The sequence below is a fragment of the Cucumis sativus genome (assembly GCF_000004075.3).
Source record: "Cucumis sativus mitochondrion chromosome 1, complete sequence".
NCBI lineage: Eukaryota > Viridiplantae > Streptophyta > Magnoliopsida > Cucurbitales > Cucurbitaceae > Cucumis > Cucumis sativus.
Genome location: NC_016005.1, coordinates 789,316 through 813,466, shown reverse-complemented (window position 1 = coordinate 813,466; position 24,151 = coordinate 789,316). Strand labels below are relative to the sequence as shown.

The 24,151-nt window shown below is 44.9% G+C and overlaps 2 protein-coding genes, besides 1 other annotated feature.

Annotated features, from left to right (window-relative positions):
- Positions 1 to 10,252: 10,252 nt before the first annotated feature.
- Positions 10,253 to 10,428: a sequence feature (chloroplast-like DNA).
- A 3,765-nt stretch (positions 10,429 to 14,193) lies between these two features.
- Positions 14,194 to 15,983: within the span that the record gives for nad2 (NADH dehydrogenase subunit 2), a trans-spliced gene. Coding sequence (YP_004849337.1) covers positions 14,194 to 14,585; positions 15,831 to 15,983 — 545 coding nt within the window.
- A 3,584-nt stretch (positions 15,984 to 19,567) lies between these two features.
- Positions 19,568 to 19,885, bottom strand: sdh3 (succinate dehydrogenase subunit 3). The gene has a single exon. The coding sequence runs from the start codon at positions 19,883 to 19,885 to the stop codon at positions 19,568 to 19,570; it is 318 nt and encodes a 105-aa protein (YP_004849336.1).
- Between the last annotated feature and the right edge of the window lie 4,266 nt (positions 19,886 to 24,151).

The window sequence follows — 24,151 nt, the reverse complement described above, 5'->3', positions numbered from 1 at the left end:
TCTACGATTGCTTGACTTAAAGAATCCTCTCTCTTTTCTTGAATCTGTGAGATTATGTCTCTAATTCACTCTAACTCTCTCTTTATTTCGGGCCGGAACATACTTGAGTCATTGATATCCGGGCGGGTATTCCCACAAAAGGAAAGCACGGGACCCCGCTTGTGTAGCCTATGCGAAGCAAGCCTACTGGTCCTTTACAAAAATAAACAAGGCAGCTTTCCCTTTTATCTCGGGGATAGGGTAAGCACGTCCAGTCTTCTTTACCTATCTATTGGGATCCAGTTAGAGTATAAGACGGGAGCCCGCTTAGTGGAAAGAAAAAAAGGGCAAGCCGACTGCTCGAGGCCAGGCTTTTCTCTCCTTCATTGAGAGATGGAAGCCAATGGATTTCTAGATGTAGTTGAACTTAGAAAATCGAAGATATTCCGATATTCTTCACAAAGAAATTGACTGAAAGAGCGGAAGGGAATACTAAACCACGTCTCGAGTCCCAGTCTCCTAGTGGTGGGATGGTCAAGGGCAATGCCCGGTTCTGGCCAAGAGAAAAGTTCCCGAAGACTTGGATTCGGACTACCATAGACAAGCGAAAGTAAGCAGGGTTCAGTCCCAGATTCAAGGAAGGCTCAAAGCCAGGCGAAAGATTGAGGTATCACTATGATAACCTGCAGCGGAGCAGTTTAGTAAGTGTCTGGCAAAGAGCGAAGAGCTAATAAAGCCTTAATCTTAACCTCTCACGAATACCTTTCAAAATACCTTGATAGTGGACTTGGATATAATGCCTATAAGGATGAAGGAATCGATGGTCTCGGAATATACCATGGTAGAGAATCCCTTCCGGGGCTAGGATAGCAGGATTATCTATTATTCGCTTTGGCAGGCCACATTGATCGAATAGATGATATCAGTTCTTAGCCTTAGTCATTAGTCATATTGGCCTCTCGCACAGCCAGACTTTGACTTTCCTTCTCCTCCTCCACTTCCTTTCCTAAAAGAAAGCTGCTCACTCGGTCCTTGGGAAATGGGTAAGCGATAGGAATAGTTTCGACCGACCTTGGAGGAGAGTGAGAGCCAGGTGGTAATCGGTAGACTTAGAGTACGGCGGTATGCGAGGAAGAAGAGAGTATGCAATCAATAAATACGAAGGAGGAAGTCATAGTAGGGCAAGCCTTCTTTCATTCCTATCCTAAGCTTGGATATGAGGTATTTCATTCTTTCTTGGTTGATAGGGTCAGACCTTCCATTCATATCTATTATGTAAACCAGAGTGAGAAAGCAAGCGAAGGAATTCTTTTCCGATGAAGATCAGACGATCTACTAGTGAGGACTTGTCGGCTAGGAAGATGAAAAAATGAATACCTGAAATGATGAATTAAAGCTTGCAAAGAGGAGAGCCCCAGCAGAATGAATCCAAGGTCTACGAGTGATATCCATCATCACATTAAATCTAAACCTCACAGGACTCCATTCCATTGGGAGTTCAATTCTTCTTCCTATTACTTCTCTTCCATCAAAGGCTCGCACAATCATAGGGCTTGGTCTGATATGCGAATTTTCGATGAGCATTTGATCTTGACTTTGGCATGAGATTCAAATCCCTTGTCTACCAAGGGAAATAGTGCACCCTTTACATCTTGCTGAAATATGTATAGCTTTTCTATGCTCGGTGGGATCTCATCATCGGTGAAACTTATATAGTTTCCTCGGTCCCAATTATCCATCGAGAAAGATGTGCTAAGATAATCCATTCATTTTCGTAGAATCAGACAGCGGAGCAGGCGCCATACATTTGTTTTTCAGAGTCTTTCGTCTATGTTTGTTTTTGATAGTCTTTCTAAACTAAAACCTTAAGTTCATTACTAAAACCTTAAGTTCATTAATATTAATAAGGGCTTAATATTCTTTTTCCTTTCATGAGGTCAAAACTAGTTGGAGAGGTTTGACTTGGGGCATGGCGAGGTTGAAGGAGAGCCGGTTGACTTGCTTTACTTTGCTTTCAAGCTCTTATATTTGCAAGCGAGTCGATACGAGTGAATAGGTAGGGCCCAGTAAGACCTTTTATACGAGGCGACCGAAGGAAGCCCTAATTAAGCTAGGGAGGACCGAAGGAGTCCTTCTAAGAGGAATCCTACCCGCCCGATGGAATGAAAAGAAAAGTTTTCTTCGACGAAAGAGAACTCCAAGGTGTCCTTCTAAGAGATAGAGATTCTTTCTCCTCTATCTTCCAAGCTCCGATGGACCGAATAAGATAGATGAGATGGAAAGATCGGAATCAGTCTTATCGAATGATTTCCTGGAATTTCTTCAGTATGGAATGAGTAAAGAATCAAGCTAGAAGTCTCGATCTATACAAAAGGCACTGGGCTTTTTTTCTCTTTGGTTGAATTGATAGCAGCCTGACTGGGCGCTAGCCCTTTACTAATAGAATGGGGCCTGAAAAAGGTAATAGGCTGCTACTCTAGGCTCGCTTCCCCTCCTGAAACTTGAAAGAATGAATCAGTATTAATTCTTTCTCAAGACTATCCAGTACTGAAAAAACCTTCTTTCTTCTCTTTCATGCATTCAAGTTAGACGCTCCTCTCGCTATGCTGGCTTCGCTCCTTTCCTTCAACTTGATCAAATGAAAGGCTACGGCAAGGGCTACTGATTCTCCTGAGACTTCTTCAAAAGAAAAGCTGAAGCTTCACATGAAAGAAAGAACCCTCCACTTTAGGATCTACCTATTTCCCAACCCCAACCCAACCCCAGAAAGAGGAATTTGAGCTGCTTACCCTCTTTCATCGGTTCGCGCCTTCGGCTCGTAAACTCATTAAAGTGGCTCCCGCTGCTTGCTTACCCTCTTTCTTTCACTCGGCTTTTTATTAGCTTGAGAGCAGGTTTTATATGATTTCAGAGAAGAAAAGAAAGATCAGAAGAGAAAGCTTGAACTCTTTCTTTCCGAGAATGAACTCGGAAGCACTTCGCTCCGTCTTCTCTTTCATTCATTCAAGTCTAATCGCATCTTTTCTCTTCCTTGATCAAATTCAAATAATCCCCCTCGCTAATGGGTTGAGACTGATTAGTCTGGATGCTCGAAGCCTCAGAGATACTATACATCCGGTATAGTGCCGCCACCAGAGAAGGCTGCTTCATGCTTAGGCGTCCGGACCTACTACGCCCGAGCCGCATTCCCGGCACAGACGCTATATCCACTAAGGCTGAATCCCACTTCATCCTACGAACTATACCTGATAGAAAGGCATTCTCTCACAATTGACGAAGAAAGCAAGAAAACAATAGCGATCGGTTTGGGAGGGGGGATCAAAGACCACTAAAAAGTAAGCTCGTCGAATCGGTATATATGCACTTTCGGAATATCCTATATTGGCGCGGAGATAGCCCTTTCCTAGCACAAAGGACAATGTTCATCACCCAAAAAAAATCTTTCAGATAAAATCTTTTCAGAGGTCCAGGTGACTTCTTTTTATCCATTAGAATGACGCGGACTCTAAGGAGAATCAAGAGGTTCAAAGAATATTGACGAAGCTGAACAGCTAACCTTTCTTCCCTCTTCTCTCTGTATGGTCGGTAGCCGAGGAAGGAGGGCTACGGCTCCCGGGTTTGATTTGAATGTAGGGGTGTGGACTACGGAGCGGAATGCCTCCTTCAGGTCTAACTTGCTCTTCCTTGAGCTACCGTCGTGCTCCTCAGGCCGTGCTCTTCCGGTAGCCCAATCAGAATCTCGACTTCTATCTCCCTCCGCTCCGAGGAGCTCCGCTCTTTCTCTTCTTTCCGGAGCCTATCATATAGGTCCCTCCACTCTTCTTCTCCCTCCGGCTTTTCGTCAAGGTCTACTTTTATGGGGGCATCTTGCCCGTCCCCTTTCTCTTTCAAAAGAGGGGCCAAAATGCATAGTCCTTTCTCTGGCCTCCTCCCTTTTTATAAGCAGCCTTCTCTGTCTTCTTTTCTTGGTGGGCTTTCGATAATTCTTTGACCCGCAAGGGGTACTATAGCAAACTTCCGTACATTCATTTCCATTTCACGGAGTTGAGAAATCCCCACGGAGCGGTCTAGATAAGGCTTTTTCTCCCGCTGCTCACGCAATATTCTTTGCACCTCCGTCCCCTCAATCTCGAGGAAGGAAATGATCTTTCCTGTAGGTAGGGTGGCTTAGAGTGATTTCTACTCTACGTAGAGTAGAGAATCGTATTTAAGGCGGGGATACGGGACGACCATAGTCGGTCCTTCGGCAAATGCAAGCGCATAAGGTTGCTCCTCTCCTCTCAGTCGAGCTCCTTCTATTTGAAGTAGAACTGAACTGTAAGGACATTACGCGCTTTGCCCAGGGCGTCTTTCCCACGGTGAAACTAGATATGGAATACGGTTTCCCATTAAACGGGACGTTCGTTGATAAAAGTCCGTTCATATTTTCCATCTAGCCTGCACTCCTGCCCAGTAGGGTGAGTACCGCATGAATATAGCTTCCCCGCTGTTCCGATTCGAATTGGGACTGGGGCTTGTCCTCCATGAACTCGTCGATAACCCATAGGTCAAAGTAATCATGCGCGCCAGAATAGTCATTTTTCCTTTGGCCCACCCTTAAGCCACCCCTTTTTAACATACTTATCTGAAGTATTTTCTGTGTACTTGGCGGGCCGTAGACAAAGAGCTGTCTTCTCCTTATGGGCCGCTGGAAGACGTCATTGGTGGCTATCCAATGACGCATTAGGCACTTTTCTTGCAATTCCTCGGCGGTCTATTCTTGGGGCCGCCCTCTCTCGAAGAGATAGGTTACTATTAGCTCCATAGCGGATATCTTGTGCAGCTTTATGCGCTGCGAATCTTCCCAAGGGTTGATCATTGTACTGTATTTGGACAAGAGGAGATCCGCGAGCTCGGGATCTCTCCTTAGATGAAGGAAGTTATCGTAACTATCTATCTTTCGTAAAATCTTCTGGGTCCGCTCGTGCTTGTGAACGAGGGGCCCCCTTCTATTCTATGCTTTGAAAGAGCTTCGGCTGAGATTAGTATCTCCTTCAGCGAGAACCTTCCCCATACGTAGGGCTTCTTGTCTTGCTTTCTAAGATAGACAGAGAGGCTGCCCCAAGCCTTATGGAAGCTGACATAGCATTGCCTTCCCTCCCATTCTGGGAAGGCTTTTCCCTAATCATCCGTCTTGCATTGTGTCGGGATGCGCTCTCATTTAGTAGGGCTATGTGATGATGGAGTTCCTCATCTTCGTGCTTTTCCTCTGCAACAACTATGGCAGTGCAACGGACATAATATCTAAGCCTCTAACCTACTTGCCATTTCCTCCCGTTTAATCTCCTTTCTTTTTCTGGGACAGAGTGATATGATAAGAATGAACCTTCTTAACCTTCCTAAATCTTTTTTAGTGTAATTAGTAGTTTGAATCATTAAATAAACTTCACTTCTTGGCTGGTTCAGAACGCCTAAAGATTGTCCAAAGTTATCTTACTAGTTTAGTTTGAAAATCTTCAATCAAATTCCATGAAATTCCGAAAGAATGCGTTCTAATCCTGGTATCCTTTAGCGATTCATCGGCGAAAGCTTAGCCATCCTTTTGAAAGGAAATAGGAAGAATCCCCTTCCAAAAGCTCCTCTTATTCTTAGCCCAAGCAGTCTTAGCCGCCATTCTTTGAATGAATGAATTACATTAATAAGAACAAGAAAAGAAATTGAAAAATCAGTAGTAGGAGAAGAAGAAAGCCGGAGGCGGAGAAGGCCTCAATGAACAAGGGTAGGAGGCTCCAGGACTTCCATTGACTTTTTATTCCTTTCTATGAAAACCTTTCACTTCCCCGCTCCGCTTCTTTGCCGTAGTCCGCTCCCTCCTTTACCTTCTACGTTCGGACGGTAGGCTTTCCGTATTTGAGGTTATAGTATCAGAATATCTAAAGAAAGAAAGTCATAAGAGGCTCAAAGAATTTGAGAAAGCAGTTCAAGGAAGAAAAAGAAGACCGTCCGAAGGACGGGATTCACTCTACTACAGAAGAGAGTCAGACTCCGGGGAAGTTTCAGAAAGTTCAGTCAGGTTCGCCTATCCTCCTTCTCCTCAACCTACTTTAGCAAAAAGAAAGGTCAAGATGAGATTCTTTCTTTTCTGATTTATGGGACCTATCCAGATCCACTAAGAATCAAGAAAGCGCAACTTCTTCTTATGCTACCGATCTTTCCTTTAAGTAGGTTCACAAGTTTGAACCGCCTCCTCTCCTTTCAGTCGAGCCTCCATTTGCAAATTCGAGGAAAACAAGAATAGGAGAAGTGCGCCGAGCATCAGCTAGGGAAGAAGTACTAGAGGGATCTCGGAACAGACGCGTAACTGAATAGTAGATAATATGCTCTCCGGATCGGTTATCAGCGAGAAAGAAATAGGAAGTCTCAGTTTCCGAAGCTAGACTACTCAAAAATACTGAAAGAAAGCCTAGGCAAGGCTCTTTGAATTTGAGGATAATAGTACTTTGTCTTTGTCTTAGCTTTCTTTTAACAATGTAGATGTAGAAAAGATTCCACAGGTCCGAGTGTAAGAATTACCCTTGTTTTTCTTCCGCAAAAACAAAGGTCTAGATTTTCTGAGGACTGAGGCTCCATAAGAAAGGGGGTATTGTAGGGGTCAAAGAATTTGAGTCTCGTCTGATGGATATTTTTGCCTCCGGGTTGCAGAAGGAGGATTCCTTTGATTTGCCTCCCTCAGTCTTCTTCCTTGTAAATAAATGAAATGAGTTGGGACATCTAAAAGACAAAGAAATGCATCACTAGTACCGATCGAAGAAGCGCAAGAAGAGCAAGAAGGGAAAGAACCACAGCCACAGAAAGGGATGCTACAAGCCCACTCCGCGGTCGAGAACCGCCAAATTAATGGATAGGGCTCACCGGCGGATGAGAATTGGTCTTCTTACCCAGACCCTCTTATGCCGGTGCTCATAAAAGCAAGCCAAGGAAGGAAAGCGAGACCAGCAAGACGGACGAGACTTATCCACATTGGCATATCCGAAGATAAAGAAAGGGGAATCGCCCAGGATCAAGGGCTCGACTTCCAGCCAGTATGAGTGAAGCGCGAACTCTCTCTTAATGTAGTAGTCTTTCCCTAGTGGGTTTGGTTCTCACTGGCCTTTCTTTCTGAACCTTACTCATCCGCGCACAAGCTAAAGGTCAGACACCCGTACCTGGTGGTTGAGTCATTTTCTTTATAGACGCTTTAGGCCCATCCCCATCGATCGGGGCTAGGTAGGCGCACTGGAGATGAGAGGCTCGGCCCGTGGATTATTAGGACTCCCTTTCTTTTGTGGTTGAACCAGTCCGTAGTTCCACGTTATATCTCTCTCATGAGAAAAGATGGAATCTCGCACCATTCCAAACTACTAATTTACTAAGAAAAGAGGAAAGTCGACACGAGACAGGACTCAGTTTCTCGCCCTGGGGATGAGATCGGAGGATCGGGACGGACTAGTGGCTCAATGGCTAGGAACCCACTTCCTAAACTCTCCTGCAACCACTTCTTAAACGAGAAATGCTTAAACTTCAAGATCTCTAACCTCGTCTGTCTACTCTCTTTATGGTCTCGCTGACTCAGTCTCTTTCAGTTACCTTTCTCCTGAACCCACGGAAATGGGTCAATCGACAGACAGGTCGAGCGGACTCTTCGTAAACTTGCCCCCCATACATAGAAAAAGGAGGAGATCCTTATCGGTCTATTCGCCCCTCTTCCATCCGGCTCGAGCTCTTCTTCTTTTTCCCGTGATCTTCCTCTTTCGCTTAGTCAGTCTCGTGATTCTGGGCCTAAAGGTAAAGGCTACATCCTTCTCCTCTCCTTTCATTCAACTCATCTGGAGCTTTTTGTAGTCGCAAAGTTCATTGATTTTCGGACTCCTACTACGCTTTCCTTGCCGTAGGTCTCTCCTTCTAATTCCTCTTGTTTGAATCCAGAAAAAGGGGAGAATGAAAAGAATGGTTCTTGAATTCAGTCATATTATGAAATTAATGAAAAAAAGAAAAAAAAAAAAGAAAGGCGCAAAGAATATTGCGAGAACGAGACAGAAAGAGAGAGAGCGAACGAAGCAGCTCGAGCCGAAGAGGGTAGAAGGAATAAAAGTGGAACTGAAAGAAGAAGGACGGGTGCCCCAGGAAGGAGAGGTATTTGGAAGTGAGACTGAGGAATCTACGGCGACTGAAAGAGGAAAGGACAGATTCCATTTAGCCTAGCCCAAAACAGCGTAGTGGGTTTCATCTCCCTGGGAAATGAGATTCAAAGAAGACAAAACCCCTCATCGCACTTGCTTGAACCATAGACCTTTTGGGCATTTTTCCAGTATTTTCTCATTCAAAGGAGTAAAAGCAAGGGTCCAGAGGGGGAACTAAGGACCAGAGGAAGAATATCCGAGGGGTTGTGAAACCGCAACTGAAAGAGAAGGAGATTGAGATCTAAATAAAGCGGAAAGAGAAAGCCTAGGGGTCCAAAAACCGACAGCTGATACACATAGCTGATACAAGGGCCACCTATTCAATCTATAGAATCTCCCCCGGGAGCTAGCGGATCAAAGGTACCATCGGATGAGCTTGAAATGGGATGAGGCTAGCTAACCACATTGGTGTACCGGATTAACCTCTGGTTGATGTAATTGCCTTAAAGGGAAATCTCCGAGCCGTGCTTAAGACTCCCTTTCCCCCCTAACCCCTAGAGGGAGACAGACTAATCGGAAGAGGATTTCGCATTTTCAAATACATGCTCATTTCTCATTTCCATTTTTCTCGGAATAGAAAGACCCATCTTTGGTCCTCACCTTATTTGAGCCTCGTATGCACTAAATACGCGTATTTCTAACAGAAAACCAAAAAAAAACCACGGAGCAGGAGGGGATAATCCTACTACTATATTTGTGTGCCTATCGGCCTTTCTTTTCTCGATTTGCGATTATCGTTGGTAGTCAGTGAACATCCGGCTGACCTTTTTATTGGACGATACACAAACTACGAACAAAGAGGCCGAAGACCAATCCGATTAATGCATCCCGAGAAGGTATCAAAGATCCCAAGGTGGGTCCGCACTGCACGCATGGCGATAACCACCTTCCTACACCCTTCTCGGACATGCAAGGGGGCGTCATATTTATGTCAGAACTCCGAGATTACCTCGGACGTGCGAGTGGCACGACTGCGTAGGGCGTGTATTATACGAGACAGAGGGAAAGGGTAAAGCATCTCCGGTTTACCGTCAAGAGGGTCAATGAAATATGAGAGAAGGCACTGATTGTGCGACCAAATCGGATCGGCTACACCCCGAAAGCACAGTTAATATGGATAGTCCTTCGCCTAAATTTTCAGTGGAAGGCAATATTCCCCATATTAAGCTACGGAGGCCCCATAAGACAGGTCCGAAGGACTATCCATTAGGGGATGAGAAAGATTAGACATTTGTGGATTCTTCATTAACGATAATGAAAGAAGCTCAAAATGGGAATGAAAGAAGAATTATGAATCTGCTAGATTTCAGACATCTTTGTGCTAGATTTCAGATGAATCCGCGGAGGGAAATGCTAGGTTTTGGGCCTATAAAGTAGCAAGAAATCATGAAAAATCTGTCATTTTTAGACAATTTTCGTTAAATAGAAATCTTTGATTTACTATGAAAAAGAAGCAAAAAAGCCGGGAAAACGCAATGAAAGAATCAAGCCTATAAAAGAAATTCAATGTTCAAACTTCTAGTTTGAGTTTATGGTCCGGAGAAAGAGAGGTCTATTCTTGATTCCGCTCCTGAATATGGATAGTCCTACTTCGGTTAATTACGGATGGTCCTACTTCGGTTAATTACGGATGGTCCTACGGATAAATCACCTGGACCTTTCTTTGGCCCTGCGGACTCCGGACTGCGGACTGCTTCGGTTAATTACGGATGGTCCTACTTCCATATGGATAGTCCTACGGATAAGAATCCTCCGGACTCCGGACTACTTCGGTTAATTACGGATGGTCCTACGGATAAATCACCTGGACCTTTCTTTGATGGTCCTCCGGATAAATCCTGCGGACTGCGGACTCCGGACCCTGGACCTTTCTTTGGCACTCCGGACGAGGCGTAGGCGCAAAGAATATTGCGAGAAAGTGAGAGTGTGGAGTCAGATACAGACGTCAAGTCAAGCAGTGATGATGACTATTAGGGGAGGCAAGGGAAAGCTAGAACATGGGAGAAGTCTAGATCTGTGAGCTAAGTGCGTATGCCCTCCCTCATTCTGCCCGATCTCGCTCGTCTAAACTCCTGAAATCTTGAGATGATAGCCACTACTAATCCTCTGTCTACTCATTGGGTCTTAGGGGGAATAGAATTGCATTTTTCCTTACGGAAAGGAGGAAGATACTTGATATACGGACTCATTCACTGAGTACTCGAGCATGAAAGAAATATGATATTAGATTGAATGGATAATTGGCCTTATTGGATTTGGATCCGTCAAAGAAATAGGTTTCATAGTCCAGAGGACGTCCTTCGGAGTATATAGCGTAGGCGCAAAGAATATTGCTCAGATTTTCGGTTCATCTTTCCCAATTCTTCCCTTCTCCCCGCCCCCTCTCCCTATGGTCTCGCATATTCTAAGCTTTACGAGCTGCTTTACAGTCGTTCTACCCTCTCGCTTCGGTAAGAGATCAGACTTTCTCATAGTACTTCCGCAACTTAGAATACGAACTTCGAGCTGACTCTGGATGGAACTCATTCAAGAAGATCGGCAACAGATTCTTAGTTCTTAGTCGGCCGATCTCTTATCTTAATTAAGGAGCTTCGTACCGACTAAAAAAGGGAAAGAAGCTCCGGACCCGACTGAGGCTTCGGCAAGAGATGAGGACTCTTCGGAAAGATGACTCTTGGTCTAAGAATGAAATACCAGATAAGTCCGTCTCTCTTATTTATGGAAAGCTGCATCGATCCGCGCCCTTGCTTCTGAGTGATCTGACTGACGAACTTGTCCCTTTCTGCTTTGAGTTACCTTGCCGATGAGGTTACCGAGTCAACTCCAACTAAGCGGCTCTTTCTCCTTTTCATGCCCCTACTTCAGATGTGCAAATGTACAAGGTTAGAATACGTCAACTCATCTGGAGCTTGATTTTTCATTGAGGCGGTGTAGAAGGACCAAAGGAGATCTCGTGCAAGGTCTCCATCATGCGAGTATAAAGGCTTTCTTGAGAGGGGAAGGAATGAAAGAATACCAACGAGCTCTAGACTACGCGTAACTTATCTCATCAAAGAGAAAGACAGGGACAAGAGCAAGGGGAATACTCAACCTCTATCTGAGTGTCGGGCGAGCAGCTTTCCTAGAACCCTTTTTTCTGCGATCCTCGTATGCTTCTTCTATTTCATTGAATATGAAACCTACTTAGTCCGTGGCTTTCTTTGTTTCCTATAATCAGCGGAGCGGCGTCTAACCTTTCCCGTCGCTTCGCTTCGCGCCTCTCCTTCCCCTTTCAGAGTCGAACCTTTCAGCCGATCCTTCTAATGCTCACTCTTATTCTAGAAAATAATACCGCGTAGTGGCTTTCACGTAAGAGTATCCATGTAGAGAGTTCGCGAGTTCGCGCGCTAGTCCTACTCTCATTCCGATTCTTGAATGAAACTCGGCCGCGTAGAAGGAGGAGTTTTCTACCTTTGAGCCTCCTATTTCATGTGATAGCCTTTCTTCCCATATTAAGCTACGGTGGACCAGCAACCTATCCTTCTCATACGAACTTAGAAAAGAAATGGAAGAACGGACTCACTTCGCTTCTCACGCAATATGCTTTGCGCCTCTTTCAGTTGAGATCCGGAACTCAGACTCAGAAAAAAGAGGAGAGCTACTCAATCAGGGGGAGCTTCCTCTTCTTGCTTTCAGTTACCTATGAAGTAGAATAAGTCGTACCGAGAACCCTATTTTGATCTCTTCTTTCCAGTCTACCCTACCCCCAAGTCTTCCTCTTCAACATAAACTGAGACGGATGACTCTTTCACTCCCCCGATTGGGAATGAAGTGACTCATGCGAAGTCTAAGTCTCTCTCTTGCAAACTAATAGTCCAACTCACGGAAAGAAGACTTATTCATTCTTCGTCCGACCCCCCTACTAAGGAAGACTGAGGCCCCTACCGCTTTCTGCTTGCTTTCCGCAATATTCTTTGCGCCTCTTGTTGGAAAAAAATGCCCTTTGATAATGGAAGAGAATAATCACTTCTCCTTCAAGATCTTACTCATTAGTTATGAAATTACGGAATCAGAGTCGAGCTACTTCCAACCCTTCCCGATCCTGTAGTCTTCCGTTGATTATGACCTAGGCTTTCTCTTTATTTCTCTTCCACTTCCGCGTAGTGCTTTCTTTCTTTTTGGACTTCTGAGAATTCCACTTTCATGTTCTTGGGACTGATTTATGGAACTGATGAAAATATTCAAGCACTAAGTTAGAAGAATTTCATTTTGATGCTTCCTTTCTGGATTTGGATCTCCTCTTAGTTCGAACTTGGCTCCCTTGATTTATGGATGTTCATTGATTTTCTTCCAAACCTCAAAATTTTCTTGTCTCATGAAAAAAGAATTCCGAAAAGATTCCACTCAATTCAGAAATAGAGTGTCCAGCTGCTCCTTCCTCAGCTCCCCTAATGGATAGTCCTTCGGACCTGTCTTATGGGACCGCGGAGTGGTCCGGAGGACTATTAGATGGAAGGTGGGCTTTCTTCTTCTTTCACTTTCACCTTCCTCTTCTGAAACCTCTGTAGATATTCTGATCTTTTTCTACTTTCAGTGGATAGTCCTGCTCTGATTGAATCTTGAACTAGTAGGTTCAAAGAAGATTGAAAAGCCTATCTTCCTTTCTAGTTTTTTCTAGGCTTTCTTTTCTTCCTTTTAGATTCCTTTAAGCCCCAAAAGTAGGTTCATATGGACGACTTGACTCTCGTATAGGTCGGATGTTTCCGTGAACAGTAAGCAGCGGATCTCCCCTGATTTTGGGAAAGCTGGTGGCCGCGTGTGAATTCTTTCAAGGCAAGGGGCCTGATCGACATTCTTGTTTACTCTGATCCGGTCGAGGTGCTTTTCCTTTACCAGCGCGTAGGTGGTCTAAGTTCCTATGACCGAGTCTTTCTGGCCCCTGTGAACATCTTTTTTTCATGTATTAAAGAGGGCCTCTCTAACCGGTGAAAAGTGGTGGGTGTCCACTAACGGCCATTCCTGGCTCGGCTCCGATAATGCAATTCCGGGAGGAGTCGGTAGTTGGGCACTGGATCCCTTCGGACCTGGAGAACGTGGGACGCTGGGTCGGGGTTTGGTGAACCGGTCGCTCTTCTCCTTGACAGTTGACTTGCTTTGCTCCTGTAAAGAGAGAATGAAAGATCGAATTCAGAGATCATGAAAGATCAAGTCTTTTTTTCTCTTTCTCTTTCTTCCTCTTTCTCTACAACTCTCAAAAGGGTCGAGTTCCTTCGCTCTGCGACTCGTCTTTCAGTATCGGGCCCCTTTTTCGTTGCCTAGGTTACACCTTCGGAATACCCCTAAGGGGAATTTAGCTCTACTTCCCTCAATCTGAACTTTACGCCACGCCGACTCCCCTTTCGTCATAAGGCGTGGAATTAGACCAAGGGGAATCTCCATAGGAACTAGTCCCTCCGATTTCGCACGTAGGAGATCGAGACACCTGGGCTATGGACAAAGATGTAGATCGATCGCCCTATCTCGACAACTACATAGAGGGTCTGACGTTGTATATATATACTTGGATTTCCCTACTTTCATCCGTCCAGATCCCCATATGAATTTAGAAGTCCTGAGAGAATTCTTTGAGCCTGTGAAGAGGTCCAGAGGCTAAAATCAAGGCGGTCAAAGAACAAAGGTCCAGATGACTATCCATTAGAAGGAAACTAAACTTCCGCGGACTTCTTTATATGGAACTGAAAGATAGGCTTTCTGGAGGCATCAAAATAGATCAATGAATGAGAAAATAGTCCGAGATCATTCAAAGAGCCTTGCCTAGGCTTTCTTCCAAACCTAAAAACGGCGAAAATCAGTGTATGAACTCCTTTTCTTGTCTCATGAAAGAATTCCGAAAAGATTCCACTCAAACTTATGTGCGTCGGACTGATTTATGGAACTCAATCTTTATGGGAGTCCGGAGGATAGGCTTGGAATTTCTTCCATTTTACTAATTTCTCAGAAAGGAGATTTTTAGATATCGGTAGTTGTCCGGTCGTACCCAAACAGTAAGATTCCAGAGGAAAATGCACCTAAGATCAAATATTTCGAGCCGGCTTCCGTGGAAAATTCTGACTTTCTTTTTGATGCTGCCATCACATAAAAACATAAACTTTGAGGCTCAATAGCTAAATACATGGAAATTGAATCATGAGCCGAGATCATAAAGAGCATACTGCGAGTAGGAAGTGGAATTAATACAATGAATTCAAAAGCATCAAACCTCTCTTTAAAGAAAGAATCGAAACACATCGAAATGGTACCAGCCGTACTTAATAATAGAAGTATTTGGCAGAAATATGTAAAATTGTCCCTCCTAAAAAAATGATTCCAGAATAAATGGCCAATAGTTAGGAGAGGTGCGCCAGCGGCGAGCAGAAGCAAGGTTATTAGATACCGCCTCAATGAAGAAGGTGAAAAGAATATTGACGGCCAGAACCACACGTGCAAGTTTCCCTGCATGTGGCTCGTCCGTGATAACTTCTTCGGATTTGCGTGAACTAGCGGACCGATCTGGGGATGCTCCCTCCAGCATGAGCGAACCTTTTCGGAACTGGTTAGGAATGGGGCCACGAGACCAGCCCGAATCCAGCCAGGTTCTATTTCTCATGTCCCCTTCCCAACAATTCTACCTTGTCTTGGGGCCTCTTTGGCTTGTAGAGAGAAAGCCCGCCTCCGAAAAAAGTCTGTCTCTTCCCTTTGGGAATATGTGAGGTGCGTCCACAGAAGAGGAAAGAGCAATGCATCTTGCTCAGCAGGCCTAGCTTGGAGTGGGAGTGTAGCGTGGCCCACGGAGCTAGGCTTGAACTTTCTGGGAGTCTGAATGGAAGGCAAACCGGCCTATTAAGCGCAGCTAAGCTAATATGCCCACGGAGCGGAGAAAGCCAGGTGCCGGAGGTAAGCTCTATTCGGCCCGGAGCATTGATTCCCCATAACGAAGAGGCTAGCTCGAGATCTCAATTGCCTATCCTGTGCTCGAGAAGGTCCCCCAGTTCCTCGGCAGCACCTCGAGGTTCATTTTGATGTCTTAGATGAGACTCGGGATATTCCTCACTCCATGGCATGGCACCTTTCGCTCATCCATTCCGCCCGTCCAGACGCTGAGCCCTTTTTTCATTATCATCTACCGCCCTTTCTTTCCTCCCGGCTATTCACGCATGAAGATCGTCGTATGTATGCTCGACTTCGGTTGCCGGTGCTATAGGTAGGAGTACATTATATTATGGCAGGATCAGTCACCCGGGCAAAGCAACCCTCCTCCAATCAGAATTGTGCTATGCCCCCCCGATCCCTTAAGAGCGAAAGAGCTGCCTGGTGATCCCTAGGTTGCAGCACGTCCGGTCGTGAACTCCTCCGCTGCCGCCGTTTCTAGGACCGACCGACGCCTCACCTGCACAGGTACCTACGTAGTGTAGTGTCGGTCGCACATTCAACATAGCGTTCGGACTCATGTGCCTTCCAGAACCAGGGGTCTTCGAGCCTGCTGCGTACGATTAGCCAGCCTTGCGGCGGCAAAAGGATTAGACGTCCCCCCATGCTACGGTTCCCTGCGGCCCGAACCCGGTCCCGCATTAGGTTAGGGAGTTGGGCGATAATAGCTCCTCCGCATCCCAAAGCGCGCTGCCCTCCTAGGCGCGCAACACTAAGTAATCCAAGCCAACCCACATTACTGACTAACGGTGGATAAGAATATTTCTTAGAGGTACTAAATACAACTCCATGAATGAGCAAAATGAAAGTTGCATTAATGAGAAAGATCTCTGGGGAAACCGCTAAAAAAAGATTGAACATGTATGGGGGATGTGGGATGTGGGAGGATCCGAACAAATTCTGCTTTCATTTCCCCCGTATATATCTATATAGAGCACTGAGTTACTTACGTTACGGTCTTCAACAGGCAGGCTGCACTGACGACGTGCGAAGCGGCGAGACTCCTATACCTAAAAATGAATTTCAGGCGGAGAGGGCGCCTAGGAGAGGAGGGATCGCTAGACCAGCAGCCAGACCAAGAATGAATGTGTAATGATTGTGATTCCACACCAAGAAAAAGAAAGAATTGAATGTCGAAAGGGGATCCTAAACGAAAAAGGAGTCCATGACCCCGCGTATAAGGAGAGGTCGAATTCCAAACAAAGCTTTCCCCTGAACCTCTACAACTCGGTAAAGCTGCTTCTAAGAAAAATAGATCGCCCTTAAGCTTGTACAAAAATCAGTGCGTTCCTGTGGCCTAGCTTTGGTATAATAAATTGATTCAGAATCTTTGACCCCGTAGTTAGGCGCAAAGAATTTGCGAAGGACGGAGGCGTCACAGGTCCTCCGGACTGCGACTGAGGACGGGATTTCTCACGCAATATGCTTTGCGCCTTCCGCGCTTATTTCGCAAATTCTTTGCGCCTAGCGGAGGTTCCAGAAAAGAAAGAATGTCCATCTGACGATTCTACATATATATTTTGGACGACCGACGACGGAGCGCTCCTCTCCTTCTTAGTCGAGCCTTTACGCAATATTCTTTGCGCCTCCTCCGCCTCTCCTTACAGAAAAAATGGATAGGACTGATTGAGAAGGAGCTTGATTTTGCAAATTGAATTGAGTAGAAATCTTCTTTCTTTTTTTTTGGAATACGGAGGATCAATGAAATTTGAGAGAACTGAAAGGCGCAAAGAACTAAAAACAAGGGGCCAGGTGACTTCTTTATCCATTGAATTAGGCGGAGGACTTTATCAAGCTTAACCTCTCATTCCCTAATAGTCCTTCGGACCTGTCTTATGGCGCCTCCGGACATGCCCTAGGAATGAAGCTGAACCTTCGCTTCGATCACGCAATATTCTTTGCGCCTTGTTCATTGAGTGAAATATTCTTTGAACCTTATTCTTCTCCGCAATATTCTTTCTCTGGGTCCTCCGTTTTAGAGTCCTACGGATAAATCCTCCGGACCTGTCTTATGGCGCCTCAAATCCCCCGTCCTCCGGACTATCCATTAGAAGCGCCTTCTTTCGCAAATTCTTTGCGCCATCAATATCCGAAGTTGCAGGCTCAATGTAATATGAGTTGCCTTCCACTAAAAGCCTTGATTTTAGCCTCCCGCTCCGTGGGCATTGAGCGAAGGATCAATGAAATTTGAGAACTGATTTTATCCACTCAAACTTCACTAGGACTTCTCTTTCATGTTCCTGCTTTTTCTTTATGGAATTTAGTTGTTGGATACTCTCTTTGAGCCTTCTTCCTTACAAGATCCAGTCCGGAGGATTTATCCGTAGGACTCTAAAACGGAGGACTATCCATTATCAGTGCTTTCTTTATAGTTCATTGAGTTTGAGAACTTCAACTTCTAAACCTACAAAATCAAGTTCAATATTCTTTGAACCTCCCGCGTAGTGGGAATTGAACCGCTTATTTCGCAAATTCTTTGCTTTTCTCAATCCCCCGTCACCTGTCCTACGTCCTACGTCCGCAGGATTTATCCGTAGTCCGGAGTCCTACGTCCGCAGGGCCAAAGAAAGGTCCAGGGTCCGGAGTCCGCAGGATTCTTATCCGGAGTCCGGAGGATTTATCCGTAGGACCATCCGTAATTAACCGAAGTAGGACTATCCATATGGAAGTAGGACCATCCGTAATTAACCGAAGTAGTCCTCCGGACTTTCCGTAATTAACCGAACTTTGCGCCTAGCCTTCGGACCTGTTGTCTAATCAATTGATTAAGAATCTTTGACCCGTCCTCCGTCCTCCGGACTATCCATTAGGATCTAGAGCTTTGATTTTAGGAGTATTATGGAACTGAAATAAGCGGTCTTAAAACTCCAAAAACAAAGGCGAGGCGCAAAGATCGTGGCCCACGTAGCGGGATATTGTTTTTGAGAAAAGAATATTGCTCAAATTTTCCGCTTTCTTGATCATTCATTCATTCAAGGCATATTTCATTGCGCCTCTCCTTTCATTCAATATTCTTTGAACCTCCTACGCGGTTCCGAAATGAATATGGGGATCGTTGGATCTATATGGATAAATCAGTCAGCTGGTCCGAAGGCTCAAAGAATTTGAGGAAGAGGCGCAAAGAATTTGCGAAAGGAGCGGACGTCGCTCTTTGCACCTCCTCCTCCTCAACGTTCTAATGGATAGGACTGAGGATCAAAGAATTTGAGAAGGACCCCGCGGGTAGAGTCCACTTTGAAAGCCGGAGGGCTCGACTGAAAGGAGTCAATGAGTAGTAGAAAGAATTTGAGAAGAAAGCGGAAGAAGAAAAAGAAGACAAGACCCTTGTTCATTGAGGCGGACGGAATAAAAAGGTATAAGGAAGATAGGCTTGATGAGAAATAGTAGGTTCTAGAGGATCATAATATCTACAGAGGTTTTCAGTTCAAGGTTTGAAGCCCTATCCATGAATTTCCAAAAAGAAAGGCGCCATAAGACAGGTCCTCCGTTTTTTTTAGAGTCCTACTTCGGTTAATTACGGATAGTCCTACGGATAAATCCTCCGGACTACTTCTAATGGATAGTCCTACGGATAAATCCTGCGGACGTAGGACTCCGGACTACGGATAAATCCTCCGGACGTAGGACCGGTCTTAATACTCCTAACTACGGGGAGGCGCAAAGAATATTGCGAGAACGTTGAGGTGCAAAGAATATTGCGAGGTGCCATAAGACAGGGATATTGATGAGAGCTATTCTACTAAAGAAAGCCTAAATCAGGAAAGCCTATCCGTCCTCAGTCGCAAAGTGAATTGAGGCGAAGGACTGATTTATATCCATATGAATTTATGGGATTCTCCCAGAAAGAAAGAGAAAGTCAATGAACAAGGGCTAAACCTACTAAAGAAAGCCCCCTTGTTCATTGAGGCGGCCTACGGCAAGGTTTGAAGCCCACGGCGTATAAGGAAAACGGAGCGGATTACTATCAATGAACGAGGTTCAAAGAATTTTCATGATGCTTGATGCAAGATTAAGGATGCCTTGGTGAAGGTTCCTTCTACTAGGCTTTTTCTTAGCCTGAAAACCTAAAAAATACGAATTTCATTTGATTTTGATGTATCTCTTCTTATGGGACTTCTCCGTCAGAGTCTGATTCCAAATAGTAGGTTCTGCCTTCGTCTTCTCTCTCCTTTCTTCTGATTAGAAGAAGATAGATATAAGTAGTAAAGTCAAATTCTTTGAACCTTCTTCATTGATCTTCTGATCTTCTCATGAAACTGGAAGTCTGATTCTAGCTCCGTGGGCTTTTTGTAAAGACGGTAAAGCAGCTTTCTATGATAACCTCTCCGCCAAGTACCAGTCGAGCATATTCTAACCTTCTTTCTGGGTCTTGGTCAGGAAGATGCAGATAAAAGGCCAATAGCCTGATCTTCTACGGCATAAGCTTTAAAGAAGAGAGCTAGAAATCATAAGATATTTTTCTTTGAAGTAGTGACGAAAGAAAAATCATGAAATAAATGACGAACCCCATTATACAGATGATAGGACAGGGCTAAGGCAGTAATCTCGACGGATATTAGGATGAGCTTTGCTGAATAAAAGAAGAATCCGTAGAAATTTGAATAGGTGAAGCAAATCAAACCCATTTTCAGACAAAGAAGATAAAAAAAGAAAACGAGAGTTGCTAGGAAAGCCCCGGAGATTCTATGGGAAATTGGAAACGTCGAAGTAAGCTGTGCCTTATAAATAGGAAGATGAGGAGATAAGGGGCGAAGGATATTCATGCTATTAGCTGAGATTTCTCTTCTCTCGCTCCTCTAAAGAAATAATAAGATATGAAGAACTGCGAAAGATCAGATCATTGAGGGGGAAGTATCTTTCAGGGGTTTCTCAAGCTAATCAGAGAGATGAGAATGAAGAGATCATGAAACTGCTTGCACTCCCTCTTAGACATTATGCGTCTTTCTTCTCTGGCTTCTTATATTTTAGTAGGTTCTTCTGACTGATCTTTCTTATTCTTAATTTGAGTCTTGTCTTCTTTGTCAATTTTGATCTTTCGTTGCTTCGCACCTATCCTTCGACTGAAAGGAGTAAGCAGCTCGCTGCTCTAACGGGTGGGTTTGAGCCAGGGGTTACGCAAGTCCTTCTTTTCTTTCTTCTAATTGGATAAAAGAAGAGAAAGAAGAAGTCAATGAGGCTACCCTGCCTCTCAGCTACTTCTATGCTCTTCTTTGAAATAGATAGGATGGAAGGTCAATATTCTTTTCACCTTTCTTTCTGCGCGTCCATTTTAGGTCTCACTCAAGAAATGGTGTAAGTTGTTCAGGCGGATCGCTCTTTCATGAATTACGTTATTAGCAAATTTCAGGAGAAAGAATGGGATTTGAACCGCTCCGTGGGCTTCCGAGATGTTTTCATCGTCTATCGATAGTCGGACTGATTTATGGAACATAGACCACTAGGCTTGATCTTCTTCAAAGCACTCCCAACTGCTCCGGAAACTCATTCATTCCACTAAAACCTCTATCGAGCGGCCATAATCCGCTCCGCTCCCCTTTATGGATGTTCTTGCTGGACGCTATGGATTCAATCCAGCCACAGGTTTCCCTACGGCTACCTTGTTGGGACTTCTCCCCTCCCCTCTTCGGTCTCGTCTGAACTTTTTTGATGGCTTTCCTTCTTCTTCGATCTATTTTTTTCTCTATATATTCTTTGCGCCTTCCAACAATATCCCTGTCTTATGGAGCCTCCTCGACGCAATATTCTTTGCACCGCTCCGTGGGCCTGAAATTGATATTGCCTTCCTTATAGAATATTGCGCAAAATTTTGAGGTGCAAAGAATATTGCGTCGGTGAATCTTTCTTTCAATAAGAAGGAAAGGTCTAATTCATCTGCCATCTTATTCTCCACTAAAGGGGGCACCTTCTTTTATTTAAGTAAGAAGAAGAGCGACTGCCGACGCTCCTGAAGTCATTCTGATCTTAGGGGGAATCCCCACCTGGGTGGAGCGATACCCTTTCGCTTTATATAGCTCCCGCCGATTGATCATATCCCTTGCTTGAAAGAGCTGACCTCCTCTTCTGAAAGATAGCCATCTCTCTCTTCTGATCCTGGGTGTGGGCCTAGCCTCGGCCGACGGATGCCTCTACTGACTCTTAGTTCTAGCTCTTCGCGAGGCTAGTCCTCACCGCGTAGTGGGTTCTCGTTCTCCTTCAGCATTCTTCCTATCTACATTGGTCCTTTTCTTAGCGGCTTATCCTGCGGGCCTAGCCCTTCTACCCACTTTACGAAAGAGCACTACTAACCCACTCCTTAATAGAAAGCCGAGTACCCTCTCGCATTTATTCCCTATGAGCCCCGACCCCGATCGGTCGATAGGTAGAGGAGCTCTCAATTGGTTATGAGCGGACGCCCAGGAGAGAACTAGCTCGCACGAAGGGAAGGATAAGAAGAAGTTCGGAAGAGGAAGCGCAATAGCTCGAGAATCGGAAGTAGCAGTGGCTGTCTAACCGCGGAGTGGGTCTCCAGCTCCCGGCCGAGTCTCAGCACACCAAGAGGAAGGAAGACTTCCAGAAATTCTCCTTAGTCTTCCACGCATACCTTTCACTTGAAGAAGAAGTTAGCATAGGATTCATCAGAAAGAGTTTTTTTCTGGATACAGTCTATGAATAAGGAAGGGAAAGGAGTGCATTAGAATAGGAGACTGATATAGACTGTGCTTTACCTAGTTGAAGGAGTTTACTCGGTGTGAACTAGCGCTAGAACTCAGAAGATTGAGTGAGGAGGGTATTTCAGTCTGAAAGACTGAAATCGGAACTCTCGAAGAAGTATGACTTGAGAAGAGATGCCTCATCTCGGCTAGGGAATCAGATCCGGGCCTCGGGCACGATGAGAATGAATCGCTTCCTTGGCTCGGAAGAAGGAGAAGTTGAAGAAGAAGAAAGGTGCAAAGAATATTGCGTAGGCTAGACAAGAGAATACCAATAGGAGAAAGGCTAGGTTCAGCTCTCACGAGTCGGCTTAGGATTTAGGTATTAAGCTTTACCGAGTAGATACTCTTATTCCTTATTTCCTTTCGGAGGAGGTGCCATAAGACAGGTCCGGAGTGCCAAAGAAAGGTCCAGGTGATTTATCCGTAGGACCATCAAAGAAAGGTCCAGGGTCCGGAGGATTTATCCGTAGGACTATCCATTAGAAGCAGGATTTATCCTACGTCCGGAGTCCGGAGGATTCTTATCCGTAGGACTATCCATATGGAAGTAGGACCATCCATATGGAGGGAAGTAGTCCGGAGGATTTATCCTACGTCCGGAGTCCGCAGTCCGCAGGATTTATCCGTAGGACTATCCATTAGAAGTAGTCCGGAGGATTTATCCGTAGGACCATCCGTAATTAACCGAAGTAGGACCATCCGTAATTAACCGAAGTAGGACCATCCATATGGAAGGAAGGAGGCTCAAAGAATTTGAGAAAGAATATTGCGGAAATTTGAGTGCGAAGGGAAGCGACTTTATATAAGTTCAGAAGAAAAGACGAGTCCTTCTACGCGGCAAGGCACCTACGAGAAGGCACCGTAGGTAAGGCACCTAGACCAAGGTTAGAAGGCAAGCGCATTTATATAAGTTCAGAAGAAAAGACGTTTTGATGATTTACTTTACTATGAAAAAGAAGATCAGAAGAATTATGGAATGAACCAAAGAAGAGAAGCTGTTAATATGTCCTTATCAAAAATCAAGCGTAAGCCCACTCCGCGGTGCAATGAAATATGCCTTTCTTTTCTTTTCAAAGACTATTACAATCAATGATTGAGGCTCAAAGAAGATTTCGGGATAAATAAGGGTCAGGACGACGGTTTGGATGATTTTCAAAGACTATTACAACCTACGGCACTACATAAGACTCCTACTACGGGGAAGCGAAAGCTGCTCGACCAAAGGAAGAGGAAGCGAAGCGAGCAATTCAAGGTCTTTGGCTGCTTGCTACAGTAGGGAGGAAAGGGCAAAGAAGCCGACTCGCTTTCGTCTTTCTGTTACAGGTTAAGTTAGAAAAGAGTCTGATCTCCTTTCAAAAGAGGTGAGAGTTCCAGGCACATTCCTTCTACCCGTAGGAGAAGTGCGCCGAGCAGATATTACCAGCAAGGTAAATAGGAAGCCTCATCCGTCGTCGTTGAGCAGAAAGGTCATCCGCGCGGGCAGTTCTTTCTCTTTGCCTAAGCCTCATACCCGGGAAAACTATGGTAGGAGAACGAAGGGATCCCAACAAAAGGCTGATGATCTGATGGCTTAGCTCTTCATGCTTCACCAAAGAACTGATCCTGAAAAGACTCAATCTGATGGGACCAAAGATCTCCATCAATGGGCAGTGGGAAGGGATCATTTATGAATCATAACGAAAGAAGCGCACCTTAATAAGGTCAGAACTTAGGCAAAGGCATGGATTTCTCCACCCCTCTCCTTACAGTCGAGCGGCTTCCACCCCTCTCCTTACAGTCGAGCGGCTTCCACCCCTCTCCTCAACTTCTACAACTCTCTTTCCTTATTCTAACCGCTACGTGGGCCTCGAGCCACTTTGTGCCTTTTTGGGCGAGTGACTTAGTACGTCTTCTTGACTTTTGATTACGTTAGTTTGGGAATCTTTGATCATTTTAGAGATTGATGAAAATCTCGTTATATGAGTGAATATGCTATATTTGCTAGAAGACCAGAAAGAAAAGAAAAGATTTCTAGCGGGGAACCTTCCGCTGTAGGAACGGACAATGAATTCAGTCCCCTCTCGTCTGCGAGTCTCGCTTCTTCGCCCGGAAGAAAAGAAGAAAAATTGGTCACTGAAATCCCTCAATGAATCTGCTCATTCATATGGATCAAAATCAGTCCCACTATTTCATTGAAAGTTCCATTAATCAGTTGCACTCCTCGCAATATTCTTTGCGCCTGGAAGTCTAGTCAATATTCTTTTCACCTTCTAATTTGCAAAGATGCGGTTTCGGTTTCTGACTCCTTCAAAAAGAAAGGCTCCAGATGAGTTGAATGAATCAATGAAGAAAGTCAAT